This window comes from Dysidea avara, chromosome 5 (assembly GCF_963678975.1).
Source record: "Dysidea avara chromosome 5, odDysAvar1.4, whole genome shotgun sequence".
In the NCBI taxonomy this organism is placed as follows: Eukaryota; Metazoa; Porifera; class Demospongiae; order Dictyoceratida; family Dysideidae; genus Dysidea; species Dysidea avara.
The window spans coordinates 34,893,404-34,913,698 of NC_089276.1; the positions used below are offsets into that span (position 1 = coordinate 34,893,404).

The window sequence follows — 20,295 nt, forward strand, 5'->3', positions numbered from 1 at the left end:
GCAATTAAAACAAAAAAGTTGTAGTACTTGTACTTTCCTGAGGGAGCATGTCCCCAGAGTCCCAGACTCCCTTGCCTGTTCAGCAGAATAATAGGATTGAGCATTACTACCACTTTCACCTTTATTCTTGGCCTGAATGTACATATCAGCAACATAATACAGTAGCTGTAGATAATGCTAGTTAATGCCCCTTGGCAGAGCTATAGGGGTGGGAATTTTTCCCTACTATCATACTATCATAGTAGTTCTTCTCGCAGTTCTTTGCCTGGCCATCATCAACTGCTGTCCATCAACTGCTGTCAAAACATTAGTCTCGTCCCCCAGACCCTTCCTCAAGCATGCTTATCACACAAAAATAACTTAGTTTAGCAGTGCACAAACAATTATTCATTGACAGCTTATACTACACTTACCGCATTGTTGAACCATGTATACCACCAGAATCCACCAGATTGACAACTAACATGTGATCTATTTAGGGGAAATCTCGTGGAAAGTCCCTAATTACCTTAAGCGGACACTCATGATACGTGGTTTTAAATTGAATGGTTTAAGAATGTAACTGGATGGTGAGGCGTACTTTAATCGGCTCGACTTTACTGAGAAACTCGAGCCCCTCGTGAGAAACTACATCGCTTGAGCAACGCTTGAAAAAGTAAGAGTCCGGCAAGAATACTGAGGGACTCTATGATATATGCCGGTCTTGAATGCTAACGAAACGAGGAGTGAAGTTTGTGCAACGTGTCACATCGCCACACACTGATTCACCGTGTTTGTGCGATAGGGTTTTTGGACCTGTCCACCAGATGTTGAAAGGAAATTCATTCCACCACATCCGGTTGAAAGGAAATTCATTCCAACTTGTGAAGTTATTGGTATACTCATTGTTGGGGTCCATGGGGACATCGATGATCATTTACCAGTCAGCTGTAAGTAATGTCACAACAGAAGGAAAGGAACCATTTCCATACCCCTATGGCATACTGATTTTCCAGGTCAGTTTATGTACACCCAACCACAGAAATGTAGAACTTTGGTTGCAGGTGGAAAATAAACACCTTTTTACTCAGTTACAAGAGATTCACCCAGCTGGAATAAAATGTTGAAGTGAATGTCATTAGTACCTACTTGTGATTCATCAGGTATTGGACAATTCCAAGTGTCCAGATTATGCAGTTGTCCTCATGTTCAAGTTTACACGTTTAGGCAAGTTCCACAACATCCTATAATCTATTACTATATCAGTGTGGAATAATGCTTATATAATATTTTTCATATTCCAGGCTTTAGGTATGTGTATTGTATTTAACACCTGCTTGTTGGTTTTTGCAGGCCATCTGGTCATACTGGTTTATCCACTAGCAATTGAATGTGATCTTATGGTACATATGTAAGTTGAGACCATGCAGGAACAAAGATACAGGTGTCATGAATTTCAGGTCAGTTGACATTCAGAGGAATTGTATTATTGCAATTGTTCTTTTTGTAGTTATCAATTATCAGTGACCAGTTTGTGATAACGTACTTTTGTTTGACTAATGACCAAATGTTCTGGTTTACATGCTTACCCAACAGTTATGTTACTCACTTAACCTGCATATGGGATATATATTTTTAGTTCATTTTGATTATTCATCCTTTATTGGTACAGCCTGGCATATTGATTTTTTGCACATTCTCTTTTTAATTCAGTGCCTGCTGGATTGTTTCGTCAGATATCGAAACAGATGTCTTTGGTGTTGCGACCTGTGTTCCAGGTCAGTTTGCATGTGTGTTTAATTTAAGGTTGACTTCAGTGCCTGCTTATTCTTTTACAGGTCTCGGTATTAAGTGTCATGATTTCAGGTCAGTTGACGTACAGAAGAATTGTATTATTGCAATTGTTGTTTTTGCAGTTATCAATTATCACTGTATACTAGTGATGTGAATTTGCAGGTCAGTCTACTCAGATGTATCAGGCATAGTGTTGATGGGTTCGAACAAGTATCCAGTGTAGACTGTAGTGGCATCAAGGGTGTTAATTTCCAGGTCAGTTTACATGTTGTGATGTTAGTGATTTTTTCCTAGTACCCAGATATTAAGTGTATTGTATTTAATGCCCACCTGTTATGTTTTTAAATTATGGTATATCAGTGTAGACAGTGCAACAGTAAGCCTTCTGTGTTGTAGTAACTATTTGTTTCATAATATTATGCTGTTGTCCCGGAATGGCACAATTTTTGGGCAACCAGTGTGAAGTCCAGTGGTACAAACATTGTATTATGACCAAGTTGTGATAGCGTACTTTTGTTTGACTAATGTCCTAATGTTCTGGTTTGACTAATGTCCTAATGTTCTGGTTTAACATGCTTACCCAACAGTTATGTTATTCATTCACTTAGCCTGGGATATAATTTTTGTTCATTTTGATTATCCATGCTATTATTGACACAGCCCAGCATATTGATTTTTTGTACATTCTCTTTTAATTCAGTGCCTGCTGGATTGTGTCATCAGATATCGAAACAAGTGTTTTTGGTGTTGCGACCGATGTTCCAGGTCAGTTGCATGAGTGTTTAATTTAAGGTTAACTTTAGTGCCTGCTTATTCTTTTACAGGTCTCAGTATCGTCATGCTGACATACAAGAAATCATCACTATTGTTGGAACTATTTTTAGTCAAGTCTTGATGTGATGTTAATTAACGTTGTTACACATTGTTGTATGTTTACCATATGGCAAGAAATTATCATGGCCATCATGAAATTTGAATATTGTGTAAGTTGTGTGGACCAACCCCAACTCATACACGGTCACTGGCAAACCACGAACCACATTCGAGCCACAACACCACAAACCACATTCGGGCAATCCATTACAAAATTTTGTTGCACCATTTGTGTGTGCATAATACTTAATGAAAGCCACAACACAAGCTACATGGTACACACTACATAGAGGTGGTAACCCCTAAAGGCTTGTTACCTTTTGTATTCACCTTATCGGCCTTTGTGGTTAATCTATTAAAAATTACATGTAAATAGAGAATTGAAGAGTATGCTTAAAGCACCTTCGCTAGTGATTTTGTTCTTCAAACCATAACTGAGACAACTGGCGATTTATAACCGCTCGCATGGGGTGTGGTACTAAATGGAATTTAAAAGATTTCTGCTTAAAATGCCATTCCTAGGGAACTTACGGTTCAGCACGCTGTCACAACTTGTTTATCAGGCATTAGAGTTTGTGTCCACGTCGTGTCTTTAAAAGTTATTGTAGGGATTAGAGGTTGATTGAAGAAAATACGCGTATAGGCAAACCAGGATTGGATAATGTCAATGCTAGATGGACTATACAAACACGGCTATGTTGACTGGTTGACTGGTATAACGTGACAGTAGTTGTAATATAAGGTAGAGAAATAAAGTGAAATACGCCTATTTTTTATTTTGCGATGGTTACTTTTTTATTTTAGCAAGGTCACAAGAAAACTATGATGATGATGATGATAACGACTCCTAAAGATTTTTTATCACGTAACGCAATACAAATCTATTGAGAGATGTTGCATAATTTAGGACTAATATTGTGAAACCGGCCCTACACGTAAATAACTCACAGTAGTGGCCGCGCGTCTTTTAATTGGGCATGTGCTTTGTAGTTTCTTGGCCGCGCGACTCACTACCGTGAGTCTTGATACCAGTGTTGGTTTCTGACCAGTAGCTGTTTTATTGTCTGTAATACAAGTTTCCTTGCATTCAGTATGCCATGTAACAATGAATAGAAATTTCCTTAACTGTTTAACTTGGTACTGTAGCTCCAGATGATCAGTGCTACGCTTGGCACAAAAAGATGTGTACATGCCACAGTAGTTGTTGAGGATAGCTTATTACATACCTGATGTCAAAGCTAATCTATGTATACATGCATAAGCCATGCACACTATCCACTTTTGTTTTAACCATTCACTAATCAATGATGCATATATCAAGACACACGGTAGTGTGTCATGCGGCCCAAGAAGCCGGCGTGCCACCCATGAGTATATTAACAGGAAGAAAGAAAACGCAATTTTCACACCTATGTAGCTCTGTGATCCCTTATCCGATTGGAACCAAATTTGCTACAGACGTGCCGGCCAGCTAGGGGAGTCTACACACCAAATTTGAAGAAAATCGCTCCAGCCATTTCCGAGATACGAGCGAACAAAATTTCGTTTTAATTTCTTCGTTTTTTTCTTCTTCTACTTCTTCATTTCGCACACTTCGCAAAATCCGCCATAAAACACGAATGCGTGCTCGGATCGGGCTGAAATTTGGCACATTTAAAGGGCTCATTAAGGCGGATCTCTGTACCAACTTTGTTAAGAATCCGATGAACATGCACGGAGTTATTACCAATTATTTGCATAAATTAAGGTCGAAGGTCTGTCACGCCTACAGGGTAAAATCCTTTGAAGAATCAGTTGAAAATTGATATGTAGATGGAGCAACCATCGTAGGAGTGCCTTTTTGTGGTTTGAAAGGAATCGGGATAAAGACCATGGAAATATGACACTAAACCCGACCTGTGTCAAAATTACGCGATCGATTTTTATGAATAAAAAAACTATTAGTTTTCGTGACTACCAGGCAAACCGCTTAGAGCAACGAGCTGAAAATCAGTATGTAGCTGGAATAATCATCATAGAAAGTCCTTGCAGTAGTACAGAAGAATCCGACTACAAACTACTGAGTTATGGTTCGAAAGACAACTACGTGTAACAAATGCGAGATCGAGATACTCTAATAGAACAGTCACCCTAATAAAGCATTCAGCTGCATTTATAATTTACTCAATTATATTACATTGCAAGTTATTCTGTAGGGAATTCAGCTACAAACAAGTCACCCTGTAGTCAGATCAGCCAGAAGAAGGTACCTAATAGAGAGTTCAGCTACAAAGAAACCATTATGTAGAGAGTTCAGCTCAAACAAATTGCCCTGTAGAGAGATCAGCTAGAAGAAGTTACCTTGTAGAGAGTTCAATTACAAAGAAACAATCATGCAAAGAGTTCAGCTGCAAACACATCACCCAGTAGAAAGTTAAGCTATGAACAGATCACACTGTAGAGTCAGAATTCAGTTAGAATCAAGTCATCTTGTAGAGAGATCAGCTAGAAGAAGTTACCTTGTAGGGAGTTCAGCTACAAAGAAACTACCATGTAGAGGGTTCAGCTGCAAACAAATCACCCTGTAGAGAACTCAGCTACAAACAAATATTCCCTGTAGAAAGATCAGCTAGAAGAGTTACCTTGTAGGGAGTTCAGCTACAAACAGATCACCCTGTGGAGAGTTCAGCTACAAACAAATCAATCACTCTGTAGAGAGTTCAGCTAGAAGAAGTCACCTTGTAGAGAGTTCAGCTGCAAATAAATCGCCTTGTAGAGAATTCAGCTACAAACAAATCACCCTGGAGAAAGATCAGCTAGAAGAAGTTACCTTGTAGAGAGTTCAGCTACAAAGAAACCACCATGTAGAGAGTTCAGCTGCAAAAAAATCAATCACTCTGTAGAGAGTTCAGCTAGAAGAAGTCACCTTGTAGAGAGTTCAGCTGCAAATAAATCGCCTTGTAGAGAATTCAGCTACAAACAAATCACCCTGGAGAAAGATCAGCTAGAAGAAGTTACCTTGTAGAGAGTTCAGCTACAAAGAAACCACCATGTAGAGAGTTCAGCTGCAAACAAATCATCTGTAGAGAGTTCAGCTAGAAACAAGTCACCCTGTAGAGAGATCAGCTAGAAACAAGTCACCCTGTAGAGAGTTCAGCTAGAAGAAGTCACATCGGAGAGAGCTCAGCTACAAAGAAACTACCATGTAGAGAGTTCAGCTGCAAACAAACACCCTGTAGAGAACTCAGCTACAAACAAATATGCCCTGTAGAGAGATCAGCTAGAAGAAGTTACCTTGTAGGGAGTTCAGCTACGAACAGATCACCCTGTAGAGAGTTCAGCTACGAACAGATCACCCTGTAGAGAGTTCAGCTACAAACAAATCACCATGTAGAGAGTTCAGCTGCAAAAAAATCAATCACTCTGTAGAGAGTTCAGCTAGAAGAAGTCACCTTGTAGAGAGTTCAACTGCAAATAAATCGCCTTGTAGAGAATTCAGCTACAAACAAATCTCCCTGTAGAGAGATCAGCTAGAAGAAGTTACCTTGTAGAGAGTTCAGCTACAAAGAAACCACCATGTAGAGAGTTCAGCTGCAAACAAATCATCTGTAGAGAGTTCAGCTGCAAACAAATCATCTGTAGAGAGTTCAGCTAGAAACAAGTCACCCTGTAGAGAGTTCAGCTAGAAGAAGTCACATCGGAGAGAGCTCAGCTACAAAGAAACTACCATGTAGAGAGTTCAGCTGCAAATAAACACCCTGTAGAGAACTCAGCTACAAACAAATATGCCCTGTAGAGAGATCAGCTAGAAGAAGTTACCTTGTAGGGAGTTCAGCTACGAACAGATCACCCTGTAGAGAGTTCAGCTACAAACAAATCATCCTTTAGCAGGGCCGGAGGAGGGAAAATTGAATTGGTCAGGCCATTGACTATAATGTTGAAATTGCTACTATATACATGCCAATGAGAGAGGAGCTGTTGCACAGTGTGCGAAGCACACTCTGCGAAGTGCGAAGCACGAGCATTCTAGGGGGGTCTGGGGGCATGCCCCCACAGGAAATTTTTGAAAATTAGACACTTATATAAGCAATTTTAGTGACATTTCACTGCTAGCTAGCTATATAAATATGCTCAAGCCTATCTGTCGTTCTTCAGACTTTCTATACTATATGTATACCTGACATACAGGGGTGAGGGAACACAGCATGAAACTTGCTGTATGGTTCATTTAGTTATAGCTAGCAATTAGAAGTTCATGGGGGGCCTGCAGAATTTTTGCAATTTAAAGGTTTGAAATGCCTTAAAATTTAAAATTGATGCTAAATTTTAAAGTAAAACTAGCTAGCAACTTGCAACTTTCCCACCAAATTTCACAGGGAATCCATGCAGCATGGCCCCCTTTAGCTGGGATATAATATTCACACAGCTACAATAAAAAGCTACACAGCTACAAAAATACAGTATACTACTATACTGGTTTGTATGAAGTGAACGGATCATCACGTAAATATACTGGTGGACAGTCACGAGACTAATCAGTTTTCAAAAATGGCGCGATGTGGGTGAGGAGAGATTGCTTGGTATCTCGACAGGACAAGTGGGTAGTTGAAGAGGAGTGATTTCTATTCAACATCTCATCCAGATGGCCACCATGTAATGTATGGGTGTACAGCTTCTTTCCGCGGAATGAGTCATCTGGTTTGTCACTGCCAGTCCTTCGCCCAGTAAAAGAAGCCAAGAGAGACAAGCCAAGGAATGCTAATGATTATTTTATGAAGATTGAATTGTGATATAAGTGTGCTGGTTTAGAATCAAAGAAGGCACCTGCCTTACACGTGATAAATGCCAACTGTCAGCACACGTGATAGTGTACGTATAGAACCCACAATCATTTCTGTACGAAACGATACGAATGCTATGCTGTACTGTAAGGTAATTTGAGATACTATACGTGTAGTTCTGTGCTTTAGTTAGGCTGAGAAACTGGGTAACTACTCGTGTCATGGATTTTCAATAACAGCTGTAAAATGTACGTAGCTACATGTAGATGTGATCGTCCAAAGATTGCATGAGAGTAATGTAGTTCGAGCTGGTCAGCTAGTTGGTTCAACTCCAGATTATTGGTCCGGCTCAGGCCTGACCAACCGGACCGTCTCCTCCGGCCTTGTTTAGAGAGTTCAGCTATGAAAAGATCACCCTGTAGAGAGTTCAGCTAGAAGAAGTCACCTTTTAGAGAGTTCAGCTACAAAGCAACCACCATGTAGAGAGTTCAGCTGCAAAAAAAATCAATCACTCTGTAGAGAGTTCAGCTAGAAGAAGTCACCTTGTAGAGAGTTCAGCTGCAAATAAATCACCCTGTAGAGAATCCAGCTACAAACAAATCACCCTGTAGAAAGATCAGCTAGAAGAAGTTACCTTGTAGAGAGTTCAGCTACAAAGCAACCACCATGTAGAGAGTTCAGCTGCAAACAAATCACCTGTAGAGAGTTCAGCTAGAAACAAGTCACCCTGTAGAGAGTTCAGCTAGAAGAAGTCACATTGTAGAGAGTTCAGCTACAAAGAAACTACCATGCAGAGAGTTCAGCTGCAAACAAATCACCCTGTAGAAAGTTCAGCTATGAACAGATCACCCTGTAGAGAGATCAGCTAGAAACAAGTCACCCTGTCGAGAGTTCAGCTAGAAGAAGTTATCTTGTAGAGAGTTCAGCTACAAAGAAACCACCATGTAGAGAGTTCAGCTGTAAACAAATCACCCAGTAGAAAGTTCAGCTATGAACAGATCACCCTGTTGAGAGTTCAGTTAGAAACAAGTCATCCTGTAGAGAGATCACCTAGAAGAAGTATCACCTTGTAGAGAGTTCAGCTACAAACAAGTCATCCTGTAGAGAGATCAATGCAGCTAGAAGAAGTTACCTTGTAGAGAGTTCAGCTACAAAGAAACCACCATGTAGAGAGTTGAGCTGCAAACAAATCACCCAGTAGAAAGTTCAGCTATGAACAGATCACCCTGTTGAGAGTTTAGTTAGAAACAAGTCATCCTGTAGAGCGATCACCTAGAAGTATCACCTTGTAGAGAGTTCAGCTACAAACAAATCACCTGTAGAGAGCTCAGCTACAAAGAAATCATCATGTAGAGAGTTCAGCTGCAAACAAATCATCCTGTAGAGAGTTCAGCTATGAAAAGATCACCCTGTAGAGAGTTCAGCTATAAGAAGTCACCTTTTAGAGAGTTCAGCTACAAAGCAACCACCATGTAGAGAGTTCAGCTGCAAACAAATCACCCTGTAGAGAATTCAGCTAGAAACAAATCTCCCTGTAGAGAGACCAGCTAGAAACAAGTCACCCTGTAGACAGATCAGCTAGAAGAAGTTACCTTGTAGAGAGTTCAGCTGCAAACAAATCACCCCGTAGAGAATTCAACTACAAACAGATAACCCTGCAGAGAGTTCAGCTAGAGTCAAGTCACCCTGTAGAGAGAATCCTGTAAAGAGTTCATCTACGTACAAGCAGATCACCCTGTAGAGAGTTCAGCTACATTTCATGTTACCCAGTAGAGAGATCAGCTGCAAATTATCCTGTGGGAATTAGTTGACATGTAATAAATAAATGCAAGAGTTCATAATATAATGAACTCTTGATATGTGCATTATATATATAATTTGTACATTTACTGATAAAATCAGAATGAGTTAAAGTATTTATAAAATCTGCTTCATCTTTTTCTATTTCCTGTGGTAAAGAAAATTATATAGGTTAAAAAGCCCCAAAGCTGGCCATAGGCTGGCTTTGGGGTATACAAATACAAAAAGAAGTGAAATCTAATCAAAAAAACAGCCAAGCTGTAAAAAAAGGAGTGCGGCCCTTGAAAAGGCTATGGTGAAAAAAGATGTGAAATCCAAGGTGGCGGCCAAGAAATGGCTGTGATGGTAGGCTAATGGTAAAAAATTTTAATAACGACAATTCAGGTGAATTTTGTGCCAATTGACCAAGCGGCACCAAATTCACATGAATTGTCGTTATTAAAATTTTTACCATTAACCTACCATCACAGCCATTTCTTGGCCGCCACCTTGGATTTCACATCTTTTTTCACCATAGCCTTTTCAAGGGCCGCACTCCTTTTTTACAGCTTGGCTGTTTTTGATTAGATATATATATATATATGCACAATATCACAAGGACCAGAAAATTATTTTTGATCATTAGTATATACACGTATAGCCAAAAAAAAATGTCTGGCTGTCTGCATACTTTATACTATAATAAACTATACTGTTGCAAGATACCATTGCAGATCACAGAGCCTTGCATGTACACCTGCTAAAGTCAAGATAAAGAAATCAGCACATTCAAAGGCACCAATATGAATTGATCACAATTATATATAGAGAACATACATTACTGAGCTATACAATTTTGTGCAGTTTGGTGAAAGTTTGAACTGCATTTTAAAGACAAGGTCCAACAATAAGCAACATAATGATTTAACCTGCTTACAAACATCTTTCTTTCTATTTATATAGGAATATTGGCTGGGATATGGCCTTGTGGTATTATAACATTTATTAGCGAGCTGTTCATATCTGAGTCAAAATCACAAGTATATGGACACCTCCATGAGCTGTTGAGATCTTCTCCAGAAGTGGCATCTAATTTAAGCGAGGTTCTGTTTTCTTACCTGTTTGTCTACTGTTTGGTTGTGTGTCTATAGAGTATATTTGTTACGATGATGGCTGCCATCTTCGAAAATACGCTAGAAATCCCTGCCGATCGAGCCAAACTTCAACTACCAAGATTTTGTCAGAGATTAATATAGTGATTGATAAAATGCACATGGCTGGACACGTGGATCAATGGTGTAAAACGCATTGTGATCCTAATTTGTATGATGATTTGAAACTGGTAAATTATAAGATGTACATATGTGTGTTTTTATAATTATTGTGACTAGTCTTTGTCTATAGAGTCTGCTTGGTGCGTGTCTAGTTTAGTTTAGTACTACTCTATGTGTTTGTGTGTCTGTTTGTGTTTGTGGTATGGCATGGCTATCTAGAGCACCTGCCTGGTAATTGATGGGTTCCAGGTTCAATGCCTGGTTATGCCCATGCCTGTTGTTGTTGTTTCTTTGGGAAAGAAACTTAAATGGGGTCCTGGTGTCAACTAGGGAAGCAATCCACCCAACTGTAACATCAGTGTGTACCAGGGAAGCAAACATCAACTGTCCATGCTGTACACAGTGGGTAAATATCTACATGGAACTTGAGGTGTCCAGACCTTTGCTTGTGAGGCATGATACAGCCCTGCTCAAAGAAGGTTTGCCTGTGCTGACTCACAGTACCCAAATAGCACACAGGTGTCCCAATGTTGGTTCACTGGGTATACAAGGTGCACTGAAAACAGCAAAAGGCTTTGAAGGTGGACCTGTGTACGAGTTTGTGAAAGCACCTCATTATAGTACAACTGCATGAAATGCCAATGATTTTTCACAGCATAACTTAATCGGTCTTTAGAAAGTTGGAACATTGAAAAGTGCATGTTTGGTGTGGTTATTGGTGGTCAGTGTTGGGAGTAACGCGTTACTTATGTAACGCGTTACGTAATATTATTACTTTTGTGGTAACAAAGTAATATAACGAAATACGCTATGAAAGCAGGTAATATAACGCAAGATACTTTACTTACAAACGTAACGCGTTACCTAAGTAATATAATTACTGTAACGAGTCTAATATGACGTAATATTATTACTAAAAGTAACGAAGTTACTAATCTCGTTAGTAATCCTCTGAGTAACGAGGCCTACTGAATGAAGCTTATTCACTAGCTTCTTACTTATAACCAAGATTTGCACATTGTCCAACAACGCAATCATGTCACGTGATAAGGTGGTAGTTTCACACGTGACAGCTTAAAGCTGTGGACACAAAGTAATATAATATGTAATATTATTACAGTTACTTTATTTTATCGGTAATATGTAACTGTAACTAAATAGTTCTGTTGCAAGTAATATGTAATATGTAACTAGTTACTTTTACAAAGTAACTTGCCCAACACTGTTGGTGGTAGGGTCAATTTACCATGGGGCCATGAATTATGGCCAGTCTCATAAGGATCTGGTCCAATTACATACAAAAGGAGGTCATGTGTTGACCGTGCACTACATACAAAGATATCAGTATAATATAATTCATATGTTTAATCATTGCATTAGGTGGACTCGGAAATCTGTGAGCAGACATTTTCATGGCTATCACGTTATGGAAAGATGACACAAAGAATGAACAGGCATACTTTCATATTCTTCTTGTTATACATAGTAGAATTGCATAACAAACGTGAGCTTGCAAAGTTGCAAAGATCTGGATTCTTGTTAACATAGCTATGCATTATTAACAATTGCTGCACATAATCACAATTTTAGTATATTCGATTCCACATACATGCATACATACATACAAAGAAAACACGTTTTATTATATTTATAGTCATGAATAGTAGATTTGCATGACATTATTATGATTTTGTTGTTGCTTGTTTATGTGCCTATCTACATAATTATTTTGCAGTCATTCTGGTGTTGCACAAACATTGCAAATCCATATTGTCCATCCTGTCCCATGGTACAATAGGATAGGATGGACAGTAGGATTGGGGCCATCAGTGAAGGACTGGGAATTCCATAGTACCGTCCATCTTGTCCCATGGTACAATAGGATGGGATGGACAGTAGGATTGGGGCCATCAGTGAAGGACTGGGAATTCCATAGTACTGTCTATCCTGTCCCACGGTACAAAAGGATAGGATGGACAGTAGGATTGGGGCCATCAGTGAAGGACTGGGAATTCCATAGTACCGTCCATCTTGTCCCATGGTACAATAGGATGGGATGGACAGTAGGATTGGGGTCATCAGTGAAGGACTGGGAATTCCATAGTACCGTCCATCCTGTCCCATGGTACAATAGGATGGGATGGACAGTAGGATTGAGGCCATCAGTGAAGGACTGGGAATTCCATAGTACTGTCCATCCTGTCCCATGGAACAAAAGGATAGGATGGACAGTAGAATTGGGGGCCATCAGTGAAGGACTGGGAATTCCATAGTACCGTCCATCTTGTCCCATGGTACAATAGGATGGGATGGACAGTAGGATTGGGGCCATCAGTGAAGGACTGGGAATTCCATAGTACCGTCCATCTTGTCCCATGGTACAATAGGATGGGATGGACAGTAGGATTGGGGTCATCAGTGGAATTCCATAGTACTGTCCATCCTGTCCCATGGTACAAAAGGATAGGATGGACAGTAGGATTGGGGCCATCAGTGAAGGACTGGGAATTCCATAGTACCGTCCATCTTGTCCCATGGTACAATAGGATGGGATGGACAGTAGGATTGGGGTCATCAGTGAAGGACTGGGAATTCCATAGTACCGTCCATCTTGTCCCATGGTACAATAGGATGGGATGGACAGTAGGATTAGGGTCATCAGTGGAATTCCATAGTACTGTCCATCCTGTCCCATGGTACAAAAGGATAGGATGGACAGTAGGATTGGGGCCATCAGTGAAGGACTGGGAATTCCATAGTACCGTCCATCTTGTCCCATGGTACAATAGGATGGGATGGACAGTAGGATTGGGGTCATCAGTGAAGGACTGGGAATTCCATAGTACCGTCCATCCTGTCCCATGGTACAATAGGATGGGATGGACAGTAGGATTGGGGTCATCAGTGAAGGACTGGGAATTCCATAGTACCGTCCATCCTGTCCCATGGTACAATAGGATGGGATGGACAGTAGGATTGGGGCCATCAGTGAAGGACTGGGAATTCAATAGTACCGTCCATCCTGTCCCATGGTACAAAAGGATAGGATGGACAGTAGGATTGGGGATATCAGAGAAGGACTGGGAATTCCGTAGTACTGTCCATCCTGTCCCATGGTACAATAGGATACGATGGACAATAGGATTAGGCCCTCTCAAGGAAGGAATGGGAATTCCATGGTATTGTCCATCCTGTACCATGGTACAATAGGACTCCAGTGGATTTTGCAGGCAAACTTGGACAACCCTGTTGAATTAAACATTGTATTGTGTATTCAGGGCTCATTGGAGCCTGCCAAAAATTTTGAAAATTTTGATGTTTCCAATGATTTACTATTAGTCAAGTTTCTTTCACTACTTACATAGTAGAAGGTGTACAAATCAATTGTGGGTTTTAGTTTTCATAGTGATCATCCCACCACATTACTTGTTCTATATCAAAACAACATTCTACAACATCAGTCTTGTCACAACCACAGCTATAAACACCACACAACAGAATCACTACAAGTACCTCTTGATATTTTATTTTCACACACACTAGCTGTATTTCTGTATTCACACAATTATTTTAACACTTCTATATAGGATGGGTAATATTGATATTTTGTTTATTTTTTCAATTAACGTTTGAATGCTTACAGGAGTTTGCTGGGAAATCAGAATGTTTTCTCCTTGTCACTTTCAAGTATTATGTATTGATAGAACTTGAGAGAGTAACTTATTATCTCAAAGTACCCCATATGGATATTAGTTTATTTATTTACAGCACAAGTGCTGAAGGATTTACATTATGCACTGAAACCAATACTGTGCTACTGGTTTACAGGGTAATCGGGAAAGAAATTGAGGACAAAGAAAGATAAAGGTAAGTTCATGGTGCAATATGCATTGCAATGATGCATTTATTGTAGTGCTACTGTAGATGAAAAGGTATGTCTCACAAATTGAACAGTGAAAAAATTGAACCGGTAGCATTTACCATAGTAGAGTTATGCTTCACCAAATCATTAGTACCATGTCTTACAGCTCTAAAACATTCATTGCCATACGTATATTGCATGGACAGAGTATTTAAGGGTGTGTCATAACATATATAGCCACCACATATTCTGCCATTTCACCAACACATCATTATATTGTATGTAATATTATACAGTTTGGTAAGACTGTTGAGCATGGACCACAAAGACTTGCTACTTTCCTGCCATAAAAATCACACAGTAACCAGTCTCACCTTTCCTTCATGATGACTTATCAATATTGGTTAGGTATTTATCAAACCCATAAGTTCGTTCAGAGTGACTCAAAATGCCAGTAAAGTATATTTTAATATTTTTATTTAACTGAATGCTCTACTGACTATCTGATTCCTTCAGCCGAGCATAACTACACTATGGCAAATGTTTTGGGCTTGATTTCTTCACTATTTGGCATCACTTGCATTGGCCCAAGATGTGCCTTTCACCTACTACTGCAGATGTATCTAAAACTTACCATTGTCCTCCTTTGTGTCCAGAATTGTCTGTAATTTCTGTAGGGAGAGAATTGATTGTTGAGGCTCTTCTCAAATTGTTTGTTTGTAACACAGTATAAAGGGTGGAACAGAGGTGAAAACAAAGTGAGGTAGTTACTTCACTTCAGGCAAGTTCATTTATTTGATAATAATGTTCTGTGTTTGATGCAGTATACACTGGTTCACCAGACGTAAAAATTTTTAAATTAATATTCTTATTTTTCTTATTATACAGCATGTAGTAAGGACCACAAAGGTGTGGGCATGACTCATAAAACTGAAAACCAGAGAACAAAGAAGTGACTCCTTGAGATGCAGAGTGATCGATAGTTTGGCACAAACCAAGTCTGCCCCAACTGAGAGTTCCCAACTCTATTCTTTCAGTATCCTTCAGAACTACAGTGGGACCTCCTTAAATTGACTATTTTTGGTCTGTTTTTGTGACATTGTAGAAGGTTATCTTTTTTCAGTGATAAAATATATTATGATGCTAAACAAATCCTTGTTTGGAGAGCAAGGAAATTGATTTGCATAGTGACTATACTAAAAATAAACTGCAGACGCTTATACATTCTCAGCCATAAATTCCATTTGGATTAGTCTACAGAGTCGGGATTTGACTTACTATGTTCACCATGGATTGGCAGATCAACCAAGGTTTAGTTTTTGCCCAACAGTTCCTTGCGCATAGGTGTATGAAGGCAGTTTTATTGAAGAAACAGCAACAATTTTGTTTACGTCTACAGCATCATAAACAAACACATGTGACACCACTGGGGCTACAGAAATTAAACAAAGCTTCCCATGAGTAGGCAATAAGATGGCGTATAGGTTTAATTGATTTGAGTCTTCTTTCTCTGAGTAATGACTTGATTAAAACGTGTGTACAATTTTCTTGTAAAATGTGTAATTTCACCAATTTTAATTTTTTTTTGTTATTCTCAAAGTGCATGCTTGTGCAAACTAGATGGGTTTTCACTGAGACGGTCACAGTTAACAATTTTTTTAAAACTTACTAACACTCTTGGTGATCACTTCACTATTTTACCAGAAATAGTGTTTAAATGTAGAATTAATTTTTGCATGACAATGAAAAATTAATATTTACTGTAAAAGAATGTTGAGGGAAGCATAGTTGAAAGTTATCAGTTACATACACAGGTTACTGCAGTCTTACCCTTCAGGTGTAATAGGCCAGCAAACAGTGTTTTATTGCACCCCAAAGAGTGCTTTAATCATACAATAAAGCACTCTTTACAGTGCAATAAAGCAGTACAGTTGCCCAAGTGCTCTAGTGCAGGCTAATATCCCATGGCACTCATGCCAGTATGACTAATCACCCAAGCCGGTGAAGACTGTGATGCCCTCACCACACTGAGTAGTCAATCACCCCAGCCAACACAAGTGGTATGTACCACTGGATTGCTTTTATAGACATACCTAAATGTTTTGATGATACCACTGGATTGCTTTTATAGACATACCTAAATGTTTTGATGATGGGTGGGAGAAGGTAACATTGCTGTTACGTTTGTTAATATAAAGACAAGTCATGGAGATATCACGGAATACTTCACCATGTGTTACAATAGAATCGATTGTGGGTTTTGACCAAAACCTGACAAAAAATGCGATGAACTTATACCATGCCAAACTATATATGTACAACATGTGTTAATTACGAGTCCAAATGTACAGTGAAGCTACACAACTAGAAAGTTCCATAAATCATTTAAAGCATTACCTTGCTCGTGTTATATGAAAAATAAAGCACTCGGCACTTGGCTTTGATGCTAATAAAGCACTTGGCTTCACCTCGTGCTGTATTAGCATCTCGGCTGGGTGCCTCGTACTTTATTTTTCATATAGCACTCGCTGCAGTGCTTTAACATAAATTATACTTATTTCAGAGAGTTTTAGGAGAGGAGTTTCACTGTATTAGTGTACTGTATGATAGGATATATATTCACTAGTTTGAATTAAATATTGTATTGTGTATTCAAGGCTCATTGGAGCCTGCCAAAAATTATGAAAAGAAGAAAGCACATATCAGCTATTGTAGTACTAGTTAAGTTTCACTCACTACTTATATAGTAGTACATTAACAAAGTGATTGTGGGTTTAGTTTTACACATGTTAACAACTACAATCATCATACCATCAAACACACATCATGTACTCAACACATAACTACTTTATCAGTGGGTAAGAACTAGAGGTGTACCGATATACCGATACATATCGTATCGGTGGCCGATATAGACATTTCTACTATATCAGTGGGAGCCGATATTGCTGCTAAAAACCGATACGATACACCAATATACAACTGAACTATCTTGAGGACACTGTCCAATGATCAAGCCATATTATAAACCCTACTATTTAGCTAACAAGGGTGGGAAACAGTAGTTATCTTCCTTGTCTAAAAGCAGTACGTTACGCGAAGCCATCTAAGTGCGTGGATAATTACTGTTTTGTTGTCACAAAGCTTACCAATCATACAACAAACACTCATAGCGATGAGCCTGGGGAAACAGCAAAAAGATGAACCAAGAGCACAGCATAAAACAACTAGCCATCTCTACAAGCCATTAAAATGCGGAGTAATCCGGACTAATCTTGGCAGGGGCATGTATTAAAATATTTGTGGGTGCCTTATAGTCTGAGCTGTCAATAGAGGCCACACCACCATGGGTAACCAAGCATAGCCAATAATCTTAAGACTGTCTTCAGTAGTTTCTTCAGTAGCTAAAATAAAGTTAAACATGGCATATGTGGTTCTTCAAACATAAATAGCTACACTTAGTTATATCGGTATATCGTATCGGTATCGTATCAGTTTGAAAATGATTAATCCATATCGTATCGGTATCGGACCGGTTTAGTTTTCTTATATCGGTACACTTCTAGTAAGAACTGAGTTATGACATGTACGTATATATTGTGAAATATGCACAAGCTATTAAACTGGTGTTTTGAAAAAGTACTGACAACTTGTTATAGCAACAACTGTATCTATAATTATATACTACACTGAAATGGTAAGATTCAAGTGTTAAACCATTTGTTGGGATGATTTAACCACATACAGTAGTTTGCTAAACAGACTGTAACCACAATTCCATAACATGGATCTGTCCATAATAACATTAGAGCTGTTAGCAAATCTTCTAGAACCACCCTGGGATATTTTCCCTAGGATTCAGCCTGTTAGGGGCCACAGACAGTGTTGAAACAGTGTTACAGTATTTCATCAATACCTAATTTCCTATTCTGCTCCGGGCCCCTTATAATCTTAGGGTCGCCTTCTCTCTCTCTGTTTCCACACACACACACACACGCACACACACACACACACACACACACACACACACACACACACACACACACACACACGCATGTGTGCGTGTGTGTGTGCTTGTGCATGTGCACATGTATACACTCACATACACACACGCATGCACACACACAAACAAATATATATATGCCAGTTTCCTAACCTCAGTGGTAAACTGTTGTAATCATCCAATATTGATGGGTCCTCCTCTGTGACATATAGGTTACAACCACCCACACACAAGTCACTTGTTGGACACACCATCCCACAGGTCATACCAACACCATTGTCACACAACATGGCCTTGGATGAGCCATACTAGTTCTTAGTAGCTATACTACCTGAAAGACACAACATCAATACAATGACATACACTAGTACTATCAGTGTGGAACTAGCTATACATACACTACACATATCAAGACACACAATAGTGTGTTATGCTACCCTAGAAGATAGTGTGACACCACCAGGGTGTTATTAACTAAAAGTTTTGATACAAAACTAACTCCATGTCCTCCAATGATCAACACGCATCTATTTATGATGTGATCAATGTAAACAAAATCATCATTTCTTCATTTTAAATGCCTTCATAGTTGTATGCACAAGTAAACACAGGGCTACAAATATACCTTCATCAATTTGCCAATTCATGGTAAACATTTTAAGCCAAATGTTAACTCAACTCTGTAGAACAATGCAAAACAAACGTTGTGACTGCAAATGTAAGTGTCTTAGTTCATTATCAATTTTAAAAATTGATTTCTTTGCTCTTCTTATGTACCTATAATTCCAAAACTACTCATAATAAACTTTGGTAACACATTCCTTGGATGCTATAGATAATTCTGAGAAAATAAAAAGAAATTTGGAAATGTGCACACTAAGCGGGTTTTGTTGAGATAGTCACATATTATTAAATCAGTTTTGTACTGAATTCAGGCAACAGTGTAACTACTTTACCAGAGGAAGGTAAGTTTGGTTGTATATTTTCTACATTTCAAATAAAACAATACCATATTCATTTTCCATAGTGTCTAAGTATTGATTGCATGTTCTTAACTCTTTCAGCATCTCAATTGTGGGAGTGTAACACTGATTGAAAAATTGGCCATAATTGAAACATTTATGAATTATTTAAACTATAATATTATCCACATCTCACTAGCTATATAGTCCCTTACAATCCACACAAACAGATGGGACAAAAATAGGCAAAAAGTATAATAACAAGTACAAGGGAAAATTTGGACTTTTAAGTCATCAAAGAAATAGAAACTAGTGGAGGCACATACACCTGAAGATATACTAGTGGACATTTAATCCCTACTTTACTCTACAACCATGACTTATAATTATACAGAAGTAAACATGCAAGGTATGATAAAGTACAATGGCAATGTTTTATGGCTACATGTTGTATGATGAACATTTAATTGTACTGGATGCCTGTGACAGAGATAGTTCAGCCTCAACTTCTCTATGTTTGCAACTGCAGTGACGTGCAAACTTATACTGGCAACCCTGTATGCCATTCTTTCTTCTACAACAACGTGCTCATTCCTCAAGTGTTTCTACCTACAAACCACCAAAAAATTCACAAGTGGAAAATATTCATGAGTGAAAATATTATTTTTGGTAGTCGAAACAGTCACAAAAATTCTTACTGTTGAATTCCTGATCTACAGTATTCTTTGATGACAATCATGGAAGTGATTACTCTGTAGTAGCCAATTTTATAGTTACAGGCCTTTTCAAAAATAAAGGATGATTTCTTTAAAATATGAACAGTGTTTTTACTGTTGCATTGTCAGTCTGAGAAAACAACACTCATCACACTCAGAACAAACCATGTCAGTTGAAGTGTGTGCAAAAATTCAATAACTATCTTGTTATATTGTTATTGTAAGCTACAAAGGTAATAACATAAGATCTAAACTTGAATCAAAAACATGTGACTTACTACTGTGACCTACAC

The 20,295-nt window shown here is 38.7% G+C and overlaps 1 protein-coding gene across 4 annotated transcripts; it reads left to right on the forward strand.

The window, feature by feature from the left end:
- Nucleotides 1-206: 206 nt before the first annotated feature.
- Nucleotides 207-2,744, forward strand: LOC136256385 (uncharacterized). 4 transcript variants are annotated; one of them, XR_010701501.1, is made up of 8 exons: nucleotides 207-995; nucleotides 1,044-1,206; nucleotides 1,333-1,439; nucleotides 1,490-1,757; nucleotides 1,818-1,845; nucleotides 1,896-2,028; nucleotides 2,474-2,538; nucleotides 2,598-2,744. XR_010701501.1 is itself a non-coding variant. In XM_066049333.1 (8 exons), the coding sequence occupies exons 3-8, from the start codon at nucleotides 1,429-1,431 to the stop codon at nucleotides 2,671-2,673; spliced, it is 378 nt and encodes a 125-aa protein (XP_065905405.1). In that variant the 5' UTR covers nucleotides 215-995; nucleotides 1,044-1,206; nucleotides 1,333-1,428; the 3' UTR covers nucleotides 2,674-2,744. The 4 variants fall into 4 exon arrangements, 2 of the variants coding, with proteins under 2 accessions (XP_065905405.1, XP_065905406.1); XM_066049333.1 differs by having other exon boundaries at nucleotides 215-995; nucleotides 1,693-1,757; XM_066049334.1 differs by having other exon boundaries at nucleotides 215-730; nucleotides 785-995; nucleotides 1,044-1,439; nucleotides 1,693-1,757.
- The last annotated feature ends 17,551 nt before the right edge of the window (nucleotides 2,745-20,295 follow it).